General features: G+C 39.5%; 1 protein-coding gene across 1 annotated transcript; it reads right to left on the reverse strand.

Annotated features, from left to right (window-relative positions):
* Positions 1 to 1,274: 1,274 nt before the first annotated feature.
* Positions 1,275 to 16,844, reverse strand: LOC127643880 (NACHT, LRR and PYD domains-containing protein 12-like). The gene is made up of 8 exons (XM_052126808.1): positions 16,587 to 16,844; positions 12,639 to 14,427; positions 10,520 to 10,693; positions 10,243 to 10,437; positions 7,235 to 7,405; positions 4,769 to 4,942; positions 3,191 to 3,237; positions 1,275 to 3,019 (listed from the first exon to the last, which is right to left on the reverse strand). The coding sequence occupies exons 1-8, from the start codon at positions 16,840 to 16,842 to the stop codon at positions 2,469 to 2,471; spliced, it is 3,357 nt and encodes a 1,118-aa protein (XP_051982768.1). The 5' UTR covers positions 16,843 to 16,844; the 3' UTR covers positions 1,275 to 2,468.
* Between the last annotated feature and the right edge of the window lie 1,119 nt (positions 16,845 to 17,963).

A 17,963-nucleotide genomic window follows, 5' to 3' on the forward strand; every position in this document is an offset into this window, starting at 1 on the left:
AATACAAATCAGATCTTACATAAAATATTTAGGTAATAAAGCAACACAAAATATTAAAGGAAATTAAGACAATGCATGTTAATAACATTCCATTTCTGATATTTAACTGAAACTTCCTGTAGTCATCACATATGAGTTTATCTATAGCGCACCAGTTTTGTCCTCCATCCTCTGGTTTCATATCTGTTATAGTGACAGTGAAGATTCCTCTTGTGATGACAATCAGAAAGTATCTCTGATCTCCAGGTGGCATTCCAGACTTCATGGGTGTATATCATTTTCTGAAGAAAATGGCACTATGGAACTTTGCAGAGGTACTTTATGTTACTTTCATATTCTGGCTTATATGGGCATCCGGTGTGAACACTTATCATATGAAGTGTATGTCATCACCCCTGCAACTGCACAGATCACATCTGGACAGAAACAGTGCAAACATTGAATGCCAACTAATTATAAAATAAATAATTAAACTGTATGTAGGAAAATTCAGAAATTTGGTAGTTTTTCTCTTCAGATATCATGCACACAATCTGTCAAACAAAGCTGATTAAAGATACTCTAGATACTTGTGATGTAGGTGGAGAAAATGAAAAAACTGATGATTTCCACACATTTGCCTGTGTTTGAAATTTTTGTTTGCAATCCTGTTGTATTTCTCTTTCTTTCACGCACTCTTTTTGACTGACAGATATAAATATATACCCTTCTTTCCTCTCACACTTGTTTTACTTCTTGTGTGATGAGTGTAACAAAATGTGCTCCCTTTACTGGTGCAGCAACAGACATCATTACATTACATTTATGCATTTGGCAGACGCTTTTATCCAAAGCAACTTACAGTGCACTTATTACAGGGACAATCCCCCCGGAGCAACCTGGAGTTAAGTGTCTTGCTCAAGGACACAATGGTGGTGGCCATGGGGTTAGAACCTGTTACCTTCTGATTAACAGCCCTGTGCTTTAGCCACTACGCCACCACCACTCCTAAGACAAACCATCCACATCAGACAAACCATAGACCTCTTAAAATCAAGCCATGTCTGTATTATAGGATTAATAACTTAGTATTGCTTTATTAAACCTTAATTTTAACAAACCCATGATGATGTTGCTACAGAATCCACCTGCAGGGCTATGCTAACCAGCCAAACCTTCCAGCGCTCAGGCGGAGAAAGGCTCACACAGGAGTGTAAGTAAAAAAAAAAAATTCAGAAGATGCATACTCTTTTAAATTTTTTTATTCACAATACATTTTAATGTCTAGCCTTAATACATTGCTGATTTTTAATTCCCTACATTGCATTGAAGTTATTGGTCAACACTGGAAGAATTTAGGGAAGAGCAGCAAATCTTCATGGTCTTCATTCCTCTGCAGTTTTGTAACTACTCCACAATTCTGCATCAGCATCATCAGAAGCAATAATGAGGTACAATAAACAGAAACTGCTACAGACAAATATGTATGTAGGAACTAAAAAAATTGGACACAGTTGTCAGTAATGCTTCAGACATGAAGTGGCTGCTAAATGAATACATTAAAATGTAAATGCTGTAAATATCTTTATAGTGGAAGAAGTGCAAAGAGATGTGCTAATCTACCTCTTCCACCAATTGTTTTCTGTCAATTGTCTTGGTATCTCCATTTCACATCCTGTCTTTTATGTTGTAACAATCCTCTAGAAGAAGGAAACTCAACAGCTGATTGAGGAAACAGTCTTGTGTGACGTCTCTTGTAGAATAGTTTCATGCTAATTGTCAACTAATCCATTTTTCTTTATGGTAAATTTTCAATGCTATTTTTTGAACATTTAATTATGTGACTCAAATAACTGCTTTTTTTAAATGGCCTCAAAAATCTCTTTATTCCTTATTTGATTATAACTTCTGTTAACTCATTAATCACTGTATCAATATTACATGTTTTCCCAATCATTTTGACCAATAGATTTCCAGTAATCACAATTTTATAGTTTGCATTCAAAATGTTGTTAAATCCTATGTTGTATCAGTTTCTATATAATACTTTTTCCTTAAAATACAATATCATAAAGTATCAACTTTATTATAGTCCAATAAATGGATAAATTAAACCTACATGTCTTCCATCAAGTGTTTTCCCCCCTGATTATTGGGTCAAAATAGTAGCATCCTTCCGACCTTATACAATCTAAAGATAAAATACTTAAATCCTTTTAATATATAGCACATTAACAAGATTATTTCCCCTTGTTTTAAATATAAACCTCACCATATATTGTTAGATGTATGCTTAAAATGAGAAAAAAAGCAATTTACCAATAGAGAAAGAAAGATAAATTTAAAAATACATTTTCTGGAAACAAGTTTTGATTTCTAAATAGGCAAGTTTGGTTCTCAAGGAAATGTTTCTAGTTTTAAGACAAAAAAACTGATTAAGAAAATGATTATCTTGAGTTAAATAATGTTATTTTGAAAAGGGCTTCAGGTTACTCCATCTGACATAAGGACAAAGTTCCCATTTCCACCTTAAATCCAGCATAAAGAGGTTCGTTAAAGGAAGTGAGGAATGTGTGTAAATGTGTGAGTATGTGCATGTCAGAAACACTGTAGAAGGACAAAGTGCCAGCCATTGAGTCCACGTACACTCCTGCTCTGCATGAACGAGTGATTGGAGTCTTTACATTAATATCTACTTGATCGTGAGAAACGTATATAATTGATCCACAGGTAAGTTTCCATGAAACAGCATTGTTTCCAAGATTACAGGGGGACTCTATAAAATCGAAGTCATCATCATTCTTTCTATTTATATTATTGTATGTCACCCCCACCACCCCCTCTGTCCCGCTCCATTCAGCCTCCCAGTAACAGCGTCCAGTCAGACTCTCTCTACACAGAACCTGCTCACTGTCCTCAAATCTCTCTGGATGATCAGGATATGGCTGTTTCTCTGTTACTCGTGTCACCCGTCTGTTTTCATCGGAGAGACAGAGCTCAAGGTGTGCTGTGTTTAGATCCAGTGTGAGATCACAAGCATCTGTGAGACAGAATATAATTTACATTAGAGAAACAAACCATTGTTTTACTTCTACTTTTATTATTTTATTTATTTCTACACATATTGTTTTTATTATGTGTGTAAATTTGTACTTCCTTTTACAAAGCCCATACAAAACATTTTGAGAAAGATTGGTAGACGCAGACTTACACTTTCTTATCCCTGACTTGATGAAGTGTTGACCATTAGGATCAGTTCTACAGAAATTAAACAAGTAAATAAAATATTTACAATGAAGAAAAAAGTCAAAATGGTCATAAGAAGCAAATAACAGAAAATTATTTGCATGCTTCTTTTAGACATGTACTAGGGTCAATGACAAATAAGGATGTCTCATGCATTTTCAAATTTTTTTTATTTATGGCTTGTTGAGGCATTCACATTACATTTGTATTCCTATTTTAATGAATGGGTTTTCATCCAAGTTTATGGGAATGTGTTTTGAATAGGGCTGTCAATCGATTACATTTTTTTAATCGGATCAATTACATGGTGTCCGATTAATTAATCATGATTAATCGCATATACAAATATTTGCTGAGAAAGCCCCTCATATTCCAATAATTCAATATATAATGATTAAATAATTATACATATAATTTTTTCATATTTAAAGATAACACACACACACACACACACACACACACACACACACATATATAGTTATGTCAATCAGTTTGAGATTTATTGTGAGGGTTTGTTTAGGGACCCGTCAATTTACACCTGCGTTAGACTTTTTTTTTTTTTTTTAGAAACAAGCCAGGGGTTTACATAGTACACAATACTACAGATATATTTTACAATAATGCCAAGACATTATATTCATTACATATTGCAATGCTTTTCAATGCTTTGGAGTTGTTGGAGGTACAAAGAGTATTTAAATAATAGAACTTAAAAAAAAAGTGCAAATAGGGGCTTTATAGACATAAATTTACACTTATTATTAAAAACTTGGCAAGAAAAATAAACAGATTAATCAGAAAATATTAACTTAAGTTATCAAATCTGTGAAAACCAAATAAAACGTCTTTAAAACAAAGAAAAACTAGTTAAAATAGAGGTAAGTACAAACAAACAAACTTTTCATCACAGCATTACAGAAGGAGCAACGTGGATCTATTTCAGGGAGCATGTTTCTTAAATAAAGATTGACTGGGTAAAAACAGTGTAACAGTTTAAAGGACACATCCTTAACCTCGTTGGTAATTAAATATGTATGAGTAAAGACCGTACGACCTGCGTCAGACATGCTTGTGTCGCGTCTCGGGTGTGTTGCATCATAAAAATCAAATGTTTAGGTCACTGTGTCGAGTTAAATATAGTTTAATACTCACTTTAAACACATCTTAAGATCCCTTAAAGATCGCATTTGCGCTCCAAGTATTTTGAACGCAATAAATTGTTTTCTTCACTATATAAACTGTGTGTTGCTCACACAGCTGAAATTTCAATTACTGCCCTCTGGAGTAAACAGGTGGTACTACAAGCTTGAATTTCTCAGTTAAGCAATGCGATTAAAGTGCGTTAATATTTTTAACGCGTTAAATTGACAGCCCTAGTTTTGAATAAAAACCATTTATCCACTTTCAGCAAACATACAGTATTAGTTTTGTATGTACATTTTGGAGATTTTAATAGCATCTTTCCATCTGCAATATTCCCATATTAAAATAAATAAATAAATAAACATGTGGAGGGAAACCCAGCTATTGACACACTACTAACTTGAGTTTGTCCAGTGTGCAGTTCGGATCATTTAGTCTCTCAGAGAGAAGTTTGACTCCTGATTCTCCTGGATGATTGTAGCTCAGATCCAGCTCATTCAGGTGTGAAGGGTTTGAACTCATAACTGAAGCCACATAACAACAGCCGACCTCTGTCACCATACAACCAGATAATCTATAGAGAAATAAATGACCTGGTTACAAGACATTGTGCCAATGTAGTGACACTAGGTGTTCCCCTTGGGAGCCTGAAACACCTCTAATCTCTGGGAATGGAGGTTATGAAAGTAACCGGGACATTCCCTATCTGTCCCTATACAAAATGCCAACACTAGCTGAACTGTGTTATGTTGACTGGCAGTGTGAGATGGCAGACCCTTGTGTGCCTCGTAGCCAGCACACCTGGCCATCACGTAACCTCTCCCAACACTCTAACAGGTGTCATACAGTCCCCCACTCCTCGGGGACAAGATGACTGCCATAAAATAGGGACCGGTTGGAGCAGCCGCTTCTCCTTTATCCTCCCCAAAAGGAACAAAATCGTTCAGGTGGGGGCAATATAGGGTCCGCTGTGGGGGGTGTCACCCAAGGGGAGGACACTGCAGAGCCCACACCCACCCGCAGGGGGGGAATAGTGTGGAAATACATCACATGGTCTTACTGAATCTTGTCGGCAGTGTCTCATGTGGAGAAGTCCCGTGGTAGGTCATACCCTGAGGTGTGGGGTGTGGAGTTCTACAAACATGGTGACCAGGGGCAGAGGTGCCTCTGCCCAAGGAAGACGCGTGTTTACCAATGGATTACCTACAGGCAACTAGTGCATGTGGAGCACTAATGTGAGAGTAACCCGGACTGAACTCCAGGCATGTTTCGCTGACAGAGAACGCCTGCAGGTCCGCTACCCTCTTGAGGGAAGTGAGCACAGTCAGGAAGGCAGTCTTCAAAGAGAGTGCTTTTAGCTCAGCTGACTCCAGGGACTCAAATGGAGCTCCCCATATGCCCCGAAGGACCACGGAGAGGTCCCACAAGGGGATGAGATTCGACCTGGGAGGATTCAACCTCCTCGCGCCTCTCAGGAACCTGATGATCAAGTCGTGCTTACCTAAATACTTACAATCTACTGCATCGTGGTGAGCCGTTATAGTGGCCACATACACCTTCAGGGTGAAGGGGGACAGCCACCCCTCCAGCCTCTCCTGCAGGAAGGAAAGCACAGATCTGACTGTGCATCTCTGGGGGTTTTCGCATCACGAAGAACACCACTTAGCAAACAGACGCCACTTCAAGGCACACTGGTGCCTCATAGAGGGAGCCCTGGCTTCAGTGATCGTATCTATGATCTGGGGAATCACTGAGTACCCCCTCGCAGCCCCGCCCCGCGAGGGTAGTGAGAGCACAAATCGTGTCCGGGCAGTAAAAGGTGCACGCCACAATCTCGTGAGCTCATCATGCACCTCCTGGAAGATAGGAACCGGGGTGGGGTGCGGCTGTGAGTGGCGCTCTGTTAAACTGTGTTAAACTATATTCTGAGTGTGTTAAACTATAACTCTAAGTTCAGTGGAAACGTTCAATGGTGGAAAACCAGACTTTTACATATTACATTTTATAAATGCAATGACAGGAACAGTTCGGTTCGTGGGGGTACCAAACTGTGAATGCTAAACAAAACAATTTGGTGAATACATGTTTACGCATTAGCTTCCACTCACCTGACAAGCAATGAAAGTAGCTACGTGGTTAGCTAGTTACCTATAAGCTCGTTGTCACAGAGGGTAAAAGATAGACGTTGTTTATTAACTTTCCAGTATTGCATCTCACCAACTAGGTAAACAGTGTGAAATCAACACTCCACCACCGCACAGTTGTATGCTGAGCTGCAAAAGATGCTCTAATATTTACCTTTCAATCTGTTACATTACTTACTGCACTGAAAATCTATAGCTGGCTAACAGCAAACAGATGTGATAAACATGAGTGACATGGTTGTCAGGGACAGGGTTAACATTGTATTAGTTATATTGAAAAGGGAAAATGATGGGTCATTTTTGATGAACTTTCCAGTATGTATTTCACAAACTAGTAAGCAGTTTACCTAGAAGACACCGCTTAACTCAGCACCGCTTAACTCAGCACCGCTTAACTCAGCACCGCTTAACTCAGCACCGCTTAACTCAGCACCGCTTAACTCAGCACCGCTTAACTCACACTGTAAACAATGTGGTCAGATCGCGCTCTGCTGGACAAGCTACGTTATGACACCAATTCTAAAGCATTGTTTTCTGCATTATATGTTCTGAAAAAAGTTTTAATATCTGCGCATATCAGTAAACATATACGCCGCTACCGATATATCGGTGAAAGGCTTATATCGGTTGGGCACTAGAAATTACATTACTACAAAAAAGAGAGGAAACATAAGACAAAACAAAGCAAAACAGACTCACTAAATGATCTCTTAAAATCTTACCCAAGTACCTCCAGTGTACAGTTTGAACTCTTCAGTGCATCAGCAATAAGCCTCACTCCTGAGTCTTGCAGGTCATTATTACTCAGGTCCAGCTCACTCAGGAGGGAGTTTGAGCAAAGAATCAAGGCAAGAATCTCACAGCTCTTCTCAGTCAGGTTACACCAGCTCAATCTGCATTAGAACATTACAATATATTCTTTAATAAATCATATATTCATTGATCACTTTATTAGAAACACCTGTACATCTACTTATTCAGGCAATTATCTGATCAGTCAATCATCATGAACTTCAGTTAATGTTCACATCAACCATTAGAATGGCAAATATGTGATCTCAGTGATTTCGACTGTGGCATGATTTTTGGTGACAGATCGGCTGGTTTGAGTATTTGTTTAAATGCTAAACTCCAGGGATTTTCATGCACAATAGTCTCTACAGTTTACTCAGAATGGAACCAAAAGCAAAAAACATCCAGTTAAGAGGTAGTTCTGTAGACGGAAACGCCTTGTTGATCGTAGATCATTGTCAAAATGAATACCATGTCCCAGATAGCCCTAAAAGTCACCAATTACATGCAATAAAACAATAACAAAATAAGAGTGTATCAAATTTCAAAGCAGAAGTGTATTATTCAAATATCATATAGAAAACAGTAAACAAAGGCAAGGAGTTAAGGACTCACAAACAAAATACCAGCAATAATCAAATACATAAATCCCAACAGAACAAAACATCCAACAATAATTATTCAAGTGTGTGTGTGTGTGTGTGTGTGTGTATGAGAGAGAGTTAAGGCAGGAAAGTTTGTGGATGGTGCATGCTGGTTCACGGAGAGTTTGCAATGTACCTGAACGACGACTGTGGGCAATACTGTAGGACGCAGGGTGAGAGTCCAACAAACGGGAATAAAAGGTAGGTCCGAAGAATCAAGGAATCACATGGCGCTTCCACTTTAGACCTTAAATTTTTACCGTCACACCTTGACAATGGGGCTCTTTGGTGCTTGAAGATCAAATTAACTCATGCCACTCCACTTTCACTCAAGAAGTGCAATCAACAGTGAAAAATCCAAGCCTCACTCTCTGGTGATGAGCACTTGTCAAATTAGGCCCTTTGTGGTTTCCTCTCTTCTCCGATCGCGTTCCTAATCCATATCCCAGTACACAAAAACAAACTTTTTTTCTCCTTACATCGGCTTGGCACACCTCAACTTCACCTCTAACCAGTCTCAAATCTCTCTTCTTTTTCTCCTCGTGAATAACCATCTTCCTGGTTACCTTATAGTTGCTTTTATTGTTGACACCTGGTAATCTGACGAGCAGCCATTTTAGTGTGTGGTGGTGGATCCTTAAAGGGGCAGTGCGCAATTCTGCTCTGCCATAAGGTCAACAGAGAACGGCCAGACTGGTTCAAGCTGAGAGAAAGTCTGCGGTAACTCAGATTGTCCCTCTGTTCAATTGTAGTGAGCTGAATAGCATTTCAGAACACCAAAAGCAATTAACATGGAGGCGAATGGGTTACAACAGCAGAAGACCACGTTGGGTTCCCCTTCTTTTTTTGTGTGGATTTTTATCCCCTTTTCTCCCCAATTTGGCATGCCCAGTTCCCAATATGCTCTAACTCCTCATGTTGGCACAGTGACTCATCTTGATCTGGATGGCGGAGGATGAATCTCAGTTGCCTCCACTTCTGAGACAGTCAGCCCATGCATCTTATGCAGACCTAGCGCATGAGAAGGCTCACACTATTCACTGCGTCATACACACACAACTCACCACGAACCCCACCGAGAGTGAGAAAAACCATATAGGAACCATGAGTAAGGTAACCAACATGAGTCTACCCACCCTAGCAACTGGGCCAATTGGTTGCTTTGGAAGCCTGGCTGGGGTCACTCAGCACACCCTGGATTCAAACTCGTGATTCCAGGGGTAGTAGTAAGCGTCTTTGTTTGCTGAGCTACCTAGGCCCCATGTCTCTGCTTCTGTCAGCCAATAACAGAAAGCGGAGACTGCAGTGGGTACATGCTCACACAACTGGACAGTTAAAGACTGGAAAAACATAGCCTGGTCTGATGAATCTCTTTTTATGCTGAGGTACACAAATGGTAGGCCCAGTGCAGCCTCAGCTTTCTGTTCTTGGCTGACAGAAGAGGAACCCGACATGGTCTTTTGCTGTTGTGGCACATTCGCCTCAAGGCTTGACAAATTGTGCATTCTGAGATGCTATTCTGCTCACTACAAGGCACTTACTGTAGCCTTTCTGTCTGCTCGAACCAGTCTGGCCATTCTCCGTTGACATCTCTCATCAACAAGGCATTTCCGTCCGCAGAACTGCCACTCACTGGATGTTTTTTGTAAACTCTACAGAGACAGTTTTGTGTGAAAATCCCGGGAGATCAGCTCTTACAGAAATACTCAAACCAACTCATCTGGCACCAAATATCATGCCACAGTTGAAATCACTTGGATCACATTTTCCCCCATTCTGATGGTTGATGTGAACATTAACTGAAGTTCCTGACCCATATCTGATTAATGTTATGCATTGCTGCCACATGATTGGCTGATTAGATAATCACACGAATAGGTGTTTCTAATAAAGTGGTTGTTGAGTGTTTACTATATATGTTCATTTACTTCTGCTAATCCCATTGTTTTAGGTGAAGATTCTCATTACTGCAACAGCCATTTTTTTATTTTTTGTCATATAGAAGTTGTACAACAAAATTAAATAAAAAAGTCAAATCAGTGAAAATGAAAGGCAGTACTAAGGGATCTCTACTATGGCGTATAAACACTTTACAATTTTAAATAATATATATATAATTTTTTAACTTGTGATAATGAGAGTATCATATTGACCAAAATGTGTATAACTTATGCAAAAACAAAACAATGTAAAAAAATCTTAATTGAGCTTCATTTTCTATATGCAATACAGAATTAGTTATGTTTCTTTTGATTTAGGAGAAAATAGGACCAGGACAATATCTTGAAAATCACCCAAATATTGTTAATACTTTCCTCAGAATTCTAAGTTTACACTCTGTGTTGTCCATTCCATGTAAGAGTTGTTGAAGTCCAGAGTCGTGCAGATCGTTGTTACTGAGGTCAAGCTCACTCAGATGACATATAATCATCTTGAGAGCAGACACCAGCTCCATGCAGCTATCCTGGCCAAAATGACATCGGGCAAACCTGGAATAGTTTAATTTTAGCATTACATTATAGAATAGTTACACCTTAAAAATTTTTTCAGAGAAATATAAACAGTGACAACCTCAGTGTCTCTAGTTTACAGTGAGGACTCTTCAGTCCAGAACAGAGCAGCTTCACTCCTGCTTCAATACTGTAATTGTCACTCAGGTCCAGCTCGCTCATGGGGCAGTCCTCTAACTGAAGAGCTGAAGCGACAGTTTCACAGCATGTTTCTGTCAGTCCACAGTCTGAAAACCTGTCAAGATTGCAAATTTCAGCCAAAATGTTTTATTAGCAGTCATTTAGAGTCATTAGCCTGGACTCATTACTCAATAAGTTTAACTAAATGAGTTATTACAATAAAGCAAAAACTGAGACAAAAATTCTCAAGAAACCATGCATTACAAATAATACATTAAATATGAGCTAAGCTTCTTGCAGAGGCTTTTACTGTGCTGACTATTATTATTCACCTTTAAGCACAGCAAGCTATAATCATGAAAAAACACTCTACAAGAAGTTGTGTCTCTCAATTAATATGAGAATTGCATCTCCCATTATAACCACCACCACTAAAAATATTAACGTTAGTAATCGACCCCACTACTTGACAGAGTGGCACCCAAACAGGGACCGCCACCGTTATAGAGTGGCACACAAACAGGGACCGCCACCGTTACAACCTCTATGATCAACAAGGCGTTTCTGTCTACAGAACTACCTCTTCACTGGATGTTTTTTAGCAGTTGTTGGATGATTAGTCGATTATTCTACCACCGTGGCACATCCTTAGTGTCTATATACAACATATAAATGCACTGTTGACAGAGGTGTAATTTAATAATTCCTCCGTTAATTTACTAAGTGTGATTGCTTCTCTCTCTATGTTTGCAGCAGATCATATGCCGATAGTAAAGATTGACAGTATTAGCAACAGTAACTAAGCTGAGCAGCGCTTTGCAGAGACCCACACAGCCTTTTATTAACAAGATTTCCCTTATTTTCCCTCGGAATATAAAGTGAATGGAAGCAGATGTTACGTTAACTGGGAATTTTTCGTTATTTACAGAATTTTTAATATTCCAAAGCGCTGTCCATCATTTTAACAAATAATATTTTTGGAACCTGCATTCTGTACCATGCAGCAGCATTTTGCATAACCGTCATGGAAACAATACTCGAAAATTCCTACCAGTTGACATTTCGACCAGTACCCCCGCAAACACAGAACGTTCCCCTAATGTTAGCATATGGTTCCCCCTTTAATTATGTTTTGGGGGACCAATTTCTAGGGTTTAGTATAAAATTTACTATCTCCTGCCTAAATGAAATGGAGCATCATAAGAGACCAGTTTGGAGCATTCTATGTAGTCGACAACTCCGCTGTCATTCAATTAGTGCTCCTCATGCACAGCACACGGGAGACTTGACTCAAAATGGAGTTCCTACAGGCAAAGTGGAAGGAACAAAACAATACTCTGAGCATAAATATGCATTGCACACACAAATTTGGGGTAAAATAGTCTTTTTTTTATTATAACGAACAATTATTTACTTTTCAATATTGAATGGATTGTAAATACTTTTTAATCTTTAATTGGCTTGAACACGGTGCATTCTGGGACGGCCTACATGGGGAAAATGCATGTGATGATCCATTACAATTTGTCCAAATTGAGATATGCATTATTTAAAATACCTACCTTTTGGAACAACCTTCACGTCAGGAGTGTGCCAATGATGTCTTAAAATGCTGCCTCTGGAGGAAGCTCACTAGGTTTTGGAACATACCCCTAATAATCTAGGAACGTTCTTTTTAAGTTCTATATCTACCATGCACTATAGTTCCCAGAACACTGCATGGAGGTTTTTGCGTGAAAAATTAATGGTTATTTTTAGGTTTCATTTTTATATCCACAAACCAGGCTTTTGTTGGACAACCTCAAAAAAACATATGCAGTTGTAGCTAGTATTTCGATTTAACCGGTATATAGCCTCCCCCTAAAGCTGCACAATGATGCTAAATTGTTTTATATTTCAATAAGCCATTTATTTCATATAATACCCTCACAATAAAGCCCACATATTCTTTTTAAAAGAAGAAAATATTTCAAGAAATCATGCACTTAATAAATTATACTAACAATAACTTTGCTATCTCAAACAAATAAAAAGAGGAAGAAGGGTAAGAATTTACTCACAGGGCTCTTTTGCAGGATCTCATTACTGGGACCAGTCTCCTACATCCAGCATACGATGGGTTGAACTTCTTTGGGTTGAACTCATCCAGCACCTCTTCTGACATCAGAAGCACATAGACCAGCGCTGAGCAGTTTGAGGTGGAGATCTCTCTACTTTTGTCAATGACATCTGAATTCAGATATTTCTTGATTTGCTGGTACAGGGACCTATCCTGCAGCTCGAGGATGCAGAAAAAGTGGTTGATGGATTTTTCAGGGCAAGTATCATTGTTTTGCATTTGCTTGATGTACTGGATTGTTTTATTGATGCTTCTCTTACTCTCCTCGGTTTGGGTCAACAAGCCAGTGAGGAGTTTTTGATTAGACTCAAGAGAAATGCCCAGCAAGAACCGAAGGAAGAGATCAAAATGCCCCGTCTCGCTTGCCTTGGCTTTGTCAATTGCTTTCATCAGCAAGAAGTACAGCAGGTCTTTCTTGGGATATGAATTCTCCAGTAAAAAATCAAGCTCCTCCATATTTTTGTTCAGGTAGCAGAGGAACATGTGCAGAGCAGCGAGGAACTCTTGGATACTCAGATGTATGAAGTAATAAACCTTCATCTCATGAAGCACAGAGTCTTTCTTAAAGATCTCAGTGCACAATCCCGTTGACTCTGACTCATCACTTACGTCAATGCCGCAAGCTTTCAAATCATCCTCGTAGAACATGATATTTTCCTTCTTCAGCTGTTCAAATGCCAGTTTAGCCAACTTTGAGATCATTTCTTTGTTTGAACCCAAGAGCTTTGTGCGATCTCTTTGGGTATTTTCATCATACTTTTGGTTCTTCAGGTTCATCTGTATTAGTAAGAAGTGAACATACATTTCAGTAAGTGTTGAAGGAATGTCTTCCCCATTGTTCTTGATGAGAATTTCATGCAGAACAGTAGCTGCGATCCAACAGAACACAGGAATGTGACACATGATGTAGAGACTGCGAGATGTCTTAATGTGTGAAATTATTTGAAAGGCCTGAGTTTCATCTGTGATTCTCTTTCTGAAATATTCCTCCTTCTGTTTGTCAGTAAATCCTCGCACCTCTGTGAATAAACCCACATACTCAGGAGGGATTTGATTAGCTGCTGTGGGTCGTGAGGTCACCCAGATGAGAGCTGATGGAAGAAGTTTCCCTTTGACTAAACTTGTAAACAAAGCATCAACAGATGACCGGTTATTTACAGAGTGCAGTGAACTGCTATTGAAATTCAACGGAAGACGACTCTCATCGAGTCCGTCAAAAATAAAAGCAATCGTAAAACTTTCATACAACTTTGTATCCTTCAGTTCTTGCAGTGGAGGATAAAATTCCTGTAGAAACTCATGTAGACTGAACTCCTTATCTTTAATCAAGTTAATCTCTCGGAAAGGAAGCAGGAACATGCAGTCTACATCCTGATTGGCGTTTCCTTCAGCCCAGTCCAGAATGAACTTTTGCACAGAGAAGGTTTTTCCAATGCCAGCAATTCCCTTGGTCAGAACAATGTTACCCTCTGCCTTTTGTCTTAATAAGCTAAATATGTCATTGCAGTTGATTGGTATGTCCTCTGATTTTGGGGTTTTGAAAGCTCTGTCGATCTTCAGAATCTCGTGTTCATGATTGACATCCGTAAAATCACCTTCGGTGATAAAGAGTTCTGTGTAAACTTTCTTGAGATGCGTTTTATTTTCTTTTTTGCCCTCAAAAACACGTCCGGTTTTATCCTTCATGAAGTCTTTGTGTTTTGTCACGATTTTTAGCAAGACATCATCCTCTGTGATACAAAACAAGAACACAAGGACTTCAATTCATGTTGTACATCAAAAAAATTTCACCATAAGTACAGTGATATTTTTTTTTGAGTAAAGTGATTCTATGAGACTAGGCAGCAAATATATTTATAGACAGTATAAAGTTGTTTCTACCTTGTTTTCCTGCATGCTTTCCAGATATCTGTCCCTCTGAGGGTGTTTGCAGCTCTATGAGAAGAGCAGCAGTTATCAAAAAAGCATACAGACATATGATAACTAATGCAACAAAGCAGTAATGACTCTTATTTATTAAAACTTAATGTTCTGGTTCATAGTGTTGGCATTATGTTAAGAGTGTTATAGTGTTGTGATCATACCAATAGCACCAGTGGTTGAGGTGACGTTGAAGGTAACTGGGCCTGAGATAACGTTTCCAGTGAGTATAGGAGCATTTACATTTGCACCTGTTTGAGCATTTAGATCAAAACTGACTCCAGTCTGAGGTGGACAGCTGATCTGAACTGGAACATTGTGCACTGAAATAGAGACAGAGAGATGCATACCTTGTTCCCTTTACAAAAAGATTCACTATGATGCTGCGCAGAGAAAAGCGCTTTGGGAACAAGTCTTAGTTGTGACCAGCTGTGAATGTGTGCAACACGTCAATGAACATTGACCGGAATTTATAGCCTCTGCCAGTGTAATCATTGGATGCACCTGGCGCAGGGCTATAAATAGATGCGTCACCGGAGCATCATCAGATTCTTTGTCTTCAGAGATCACTCTGTGTATGTGTTTATACGAGCCTGTCAAACTTTTTCCTCTGTTAGGAGTTAGAATTGGTTAGGCAGTGCGCAGTGCCTTTTCTCCTTTCATTTCTTTTTTAAAAAAAAAGAAGAGAGAATGACTGAAAGTCAGAGCAAACGATGCGTGTTCCCTTGTTTATGCTCTATCGCTGAGAGGGACACGCATCAGTTTTGCTTTGTTTGTTTGGGGGAAGAGCGTGCTGCTCTCGCATTGGAGGGGTCTGCTTTCGGGCAAAATGCTTCGCGCTCGCCTCGCTTACTTCCGGGAGTCAGCGCCCACGCTTCATTCGTGGGGCTCTCTCATGGATCTGGCTGAGGAGTGAGAGATGGGTTCGTCCCTTTCCCTCGCTCTCTCCCCAGATCCAGCTGATCCTTCTCGTAAGCCTGAAGCGTGCCTCTGCGCCGCTTCGGTTCAGGAGGGGGACGCTGAATCTCTGTACATTCCACACACAATAATAAAGAGGGCTGTGGCCAGACTACAGCTAGAACTGCAAAAGTTCTCGGTCTAAGGGGCCATAACACATGTTCCCCTTCCAGAGAAAGAGTCAGGTTATTACAGCGAATACTTCCTGGTTCCCAAGAAGGGTGGAGGGTTTTGTCCGACCTTAGTTCTTCAAGGCTTGAACTGCCCAGTCAGGGTGTTCAACTCCAAGATGCTAACTATCAAGACGATTGTGTCACAAGCCCAACATCATGTTTGGCTGGTCACCATCGATCTCATGGACTCATATCTTCATACAGAATTCCGCCACAGCACAGGAAGTTCCTGAGGTTCGCTTTTGGGGGCGAATCCTTCCATTATCGGGTTCTTCCATTCGGCCTAGCCCTATTAACAGGCACATTCATGAAATGCATGGATGCAGCACTGGCACCTTGACGACTCAGCACAGGGATATTGTCCGGGTCTGAGACTCAAAAGAATGTCAAAAGAGCGTTCTCTCTCCCACCCGGGGAATCACTTATCTAGGGGTTATATGGAATTCGATCATGATGCAGGCACAATTGTCTCCCGCACGAATCATTTCCATTCAGAACACCCTGAGCAAGGTCGGAACGAGATGCTGCACTTTTCTGCCGCACTGGGATGCCACAGGACTGCTCTTCAGACAAAATACCTGACGATGTGACGCATCTATTTATAGCCCTGCGCCAGGTGTGTCCAATGATTACACCGGCAGAGGCTATAAATTCCGTTCAGTGTTCATTGACATGTTGCACACATATTCACAGCTGGTCACAACTAAGACTTGTTCCCAAAGCGCTTTTCTCAGCGCAGCATCTCGTTCCGCTTTTTTCAGGGAACAAGGGTTACACTGCGTAACCCGAGACGTTTTACATTACAGCTTTAACATGAGTGATATTCTTTCTTTTCTTACCTTCCTTGTACTTGTTCTCTAACTGTTCAGACAGCTGGTTGTGTTTCATCTTCTTCAAGATGTTCAATGTGATCTTCACAGCTTCTTCTGGTTTAAAACACTTGACCATCTGTTCCACTGTATCAATGGCATCTGCATTTTCCAAGTCATCAGCTGAAATGGACTCTTCTTGTTTTAGATAAAATTTAAACCTCTTCAGTTTTTTTTCGTCCAGCTCATCCAGTGTTTCCAGAAGCTGCTCTGGAACTGATGCCATCTTGTCTACCTAGGTCTTTAGTATAAGAACACCTTAGAGAAGTTGTTTGATCAGACTTGGAATTCCCATGTAACTTAGGCAAAAAAAAGGAAAAGAAAAGAAAAGAAAAGAACATTATAGTTCTGTCATCATTCAAGTAAAAAAAAAAATAATAAAAAAAAAATCCATTAAATACCAATTATTTAAAGGAATATTTAGGGTTCACTACAAGTTAAGTTCAACTGACAGTATTTGTGGCTTGATGTTGATGACCACAGAATTTTGTTTCGACTCGTCTCTCCCTCCTTGTCTTAAAAAAGAAGATGCAAAACTCAAGGTTACACTAGTGAGACTAGTAAGTGAATAGAGAGTAAGTGAATAAGTGTCCCAAACCTCAGGACAAAGAAATTATATTTACAAATATACATTTTGCAGATGCTTTCTATCCACAATGTCAAAGCAATTAATACATGATGAATAAGCAAAATATATGCGGAGAGATTTTTACTATGTAAACGTGCTACACCACTGTTGCGTCTCGTCCCTTCTTTTGCCGGGCAGCGGATCAGGCGCTACAGGGGGAGGGGTGCTTGACACTTGAGCGGGCTTGAATGCATAAAAAACTTTAATTTGTTTATAAGGTGAACGATCAGATGGCAGAGCTAATGTAAGTCTCTAAACATGTATTATTTTCTTAAATGTTTTGTTATTGAAGTTAAAGAGTTAGTTCACCCAAAAATGAAAATCCTCTCCTAATTAACTAACAAGTAAATAGGTGCTATTAGACTGCTGGCTGATGGTCCAAAAGTCATATTTAGGCATCATAATAGTAATGCACACGACTCAAATCAAATCGATAGATTTGTGTAAAAAATAAATTGACAATTAAAACTTAAAAAAAATTAAAAAAAAATCGCTTCCTGCCAGCAGTAGATGCATCAGTGATGTAAGCACAATGGCACGTTCACGCGAGAAGTCGGAAGTGTGCACGTTGTCCATTACAATACAAATCCAATAAAAACATTTGTTTACAGAAATGTTCATATTCGAATAGTTGTTTGATCTCATTTAATGCATCATGAGATCATTTGAAACGCTAATGATGATATGGGAGAGCAGCACTTCAGCTCGCACTTGATCGA

The sequence above is a fragment of the Xyrauchen texanus genome, chromosome 5 (genome assembly GCF_025860055.1).
Source record: "Xyrauchen texanus isolate HMW12.3.18 chromosome 5, RBS_HiC_50CHRs, whole genome shotgun sequence".
Taxonomy (NCBI): Eukaryota; Metazoa; Chordata; class Actinopteri; order Cypriniformes; family Catostomidae; genus Xyrauchen; species Xyrauchen texanus.

What these genes read in the sequence shown, in the direction of transcription:
- LOC127643880 (XM_052126808.1), bottom strand. Translation starts at nt 16,842, where the DNA reads ATGGCATCAGTTCCAGAGCAGCTTCTGGAAACACTGGATGAGCTGGAC. An exon ending in AAAGTATTAACAATATTTGG is followed by an intron (nt 7,406 to 10,242) that starts GTGATTTTCAAG and finishes GTTCTAATGCAG; the next exon opens with ATTGAGCTGGTGTAACCTGA. An exon ending in CAAGTCAGGGATAAGAAAGT is followed by an intron (nt 3,020 to 3,190) that starts GTAAGTCTGCGT and finishes TCTGTCTCACAG; the next exon opens with ATGCTTGTGATCTCACACTG.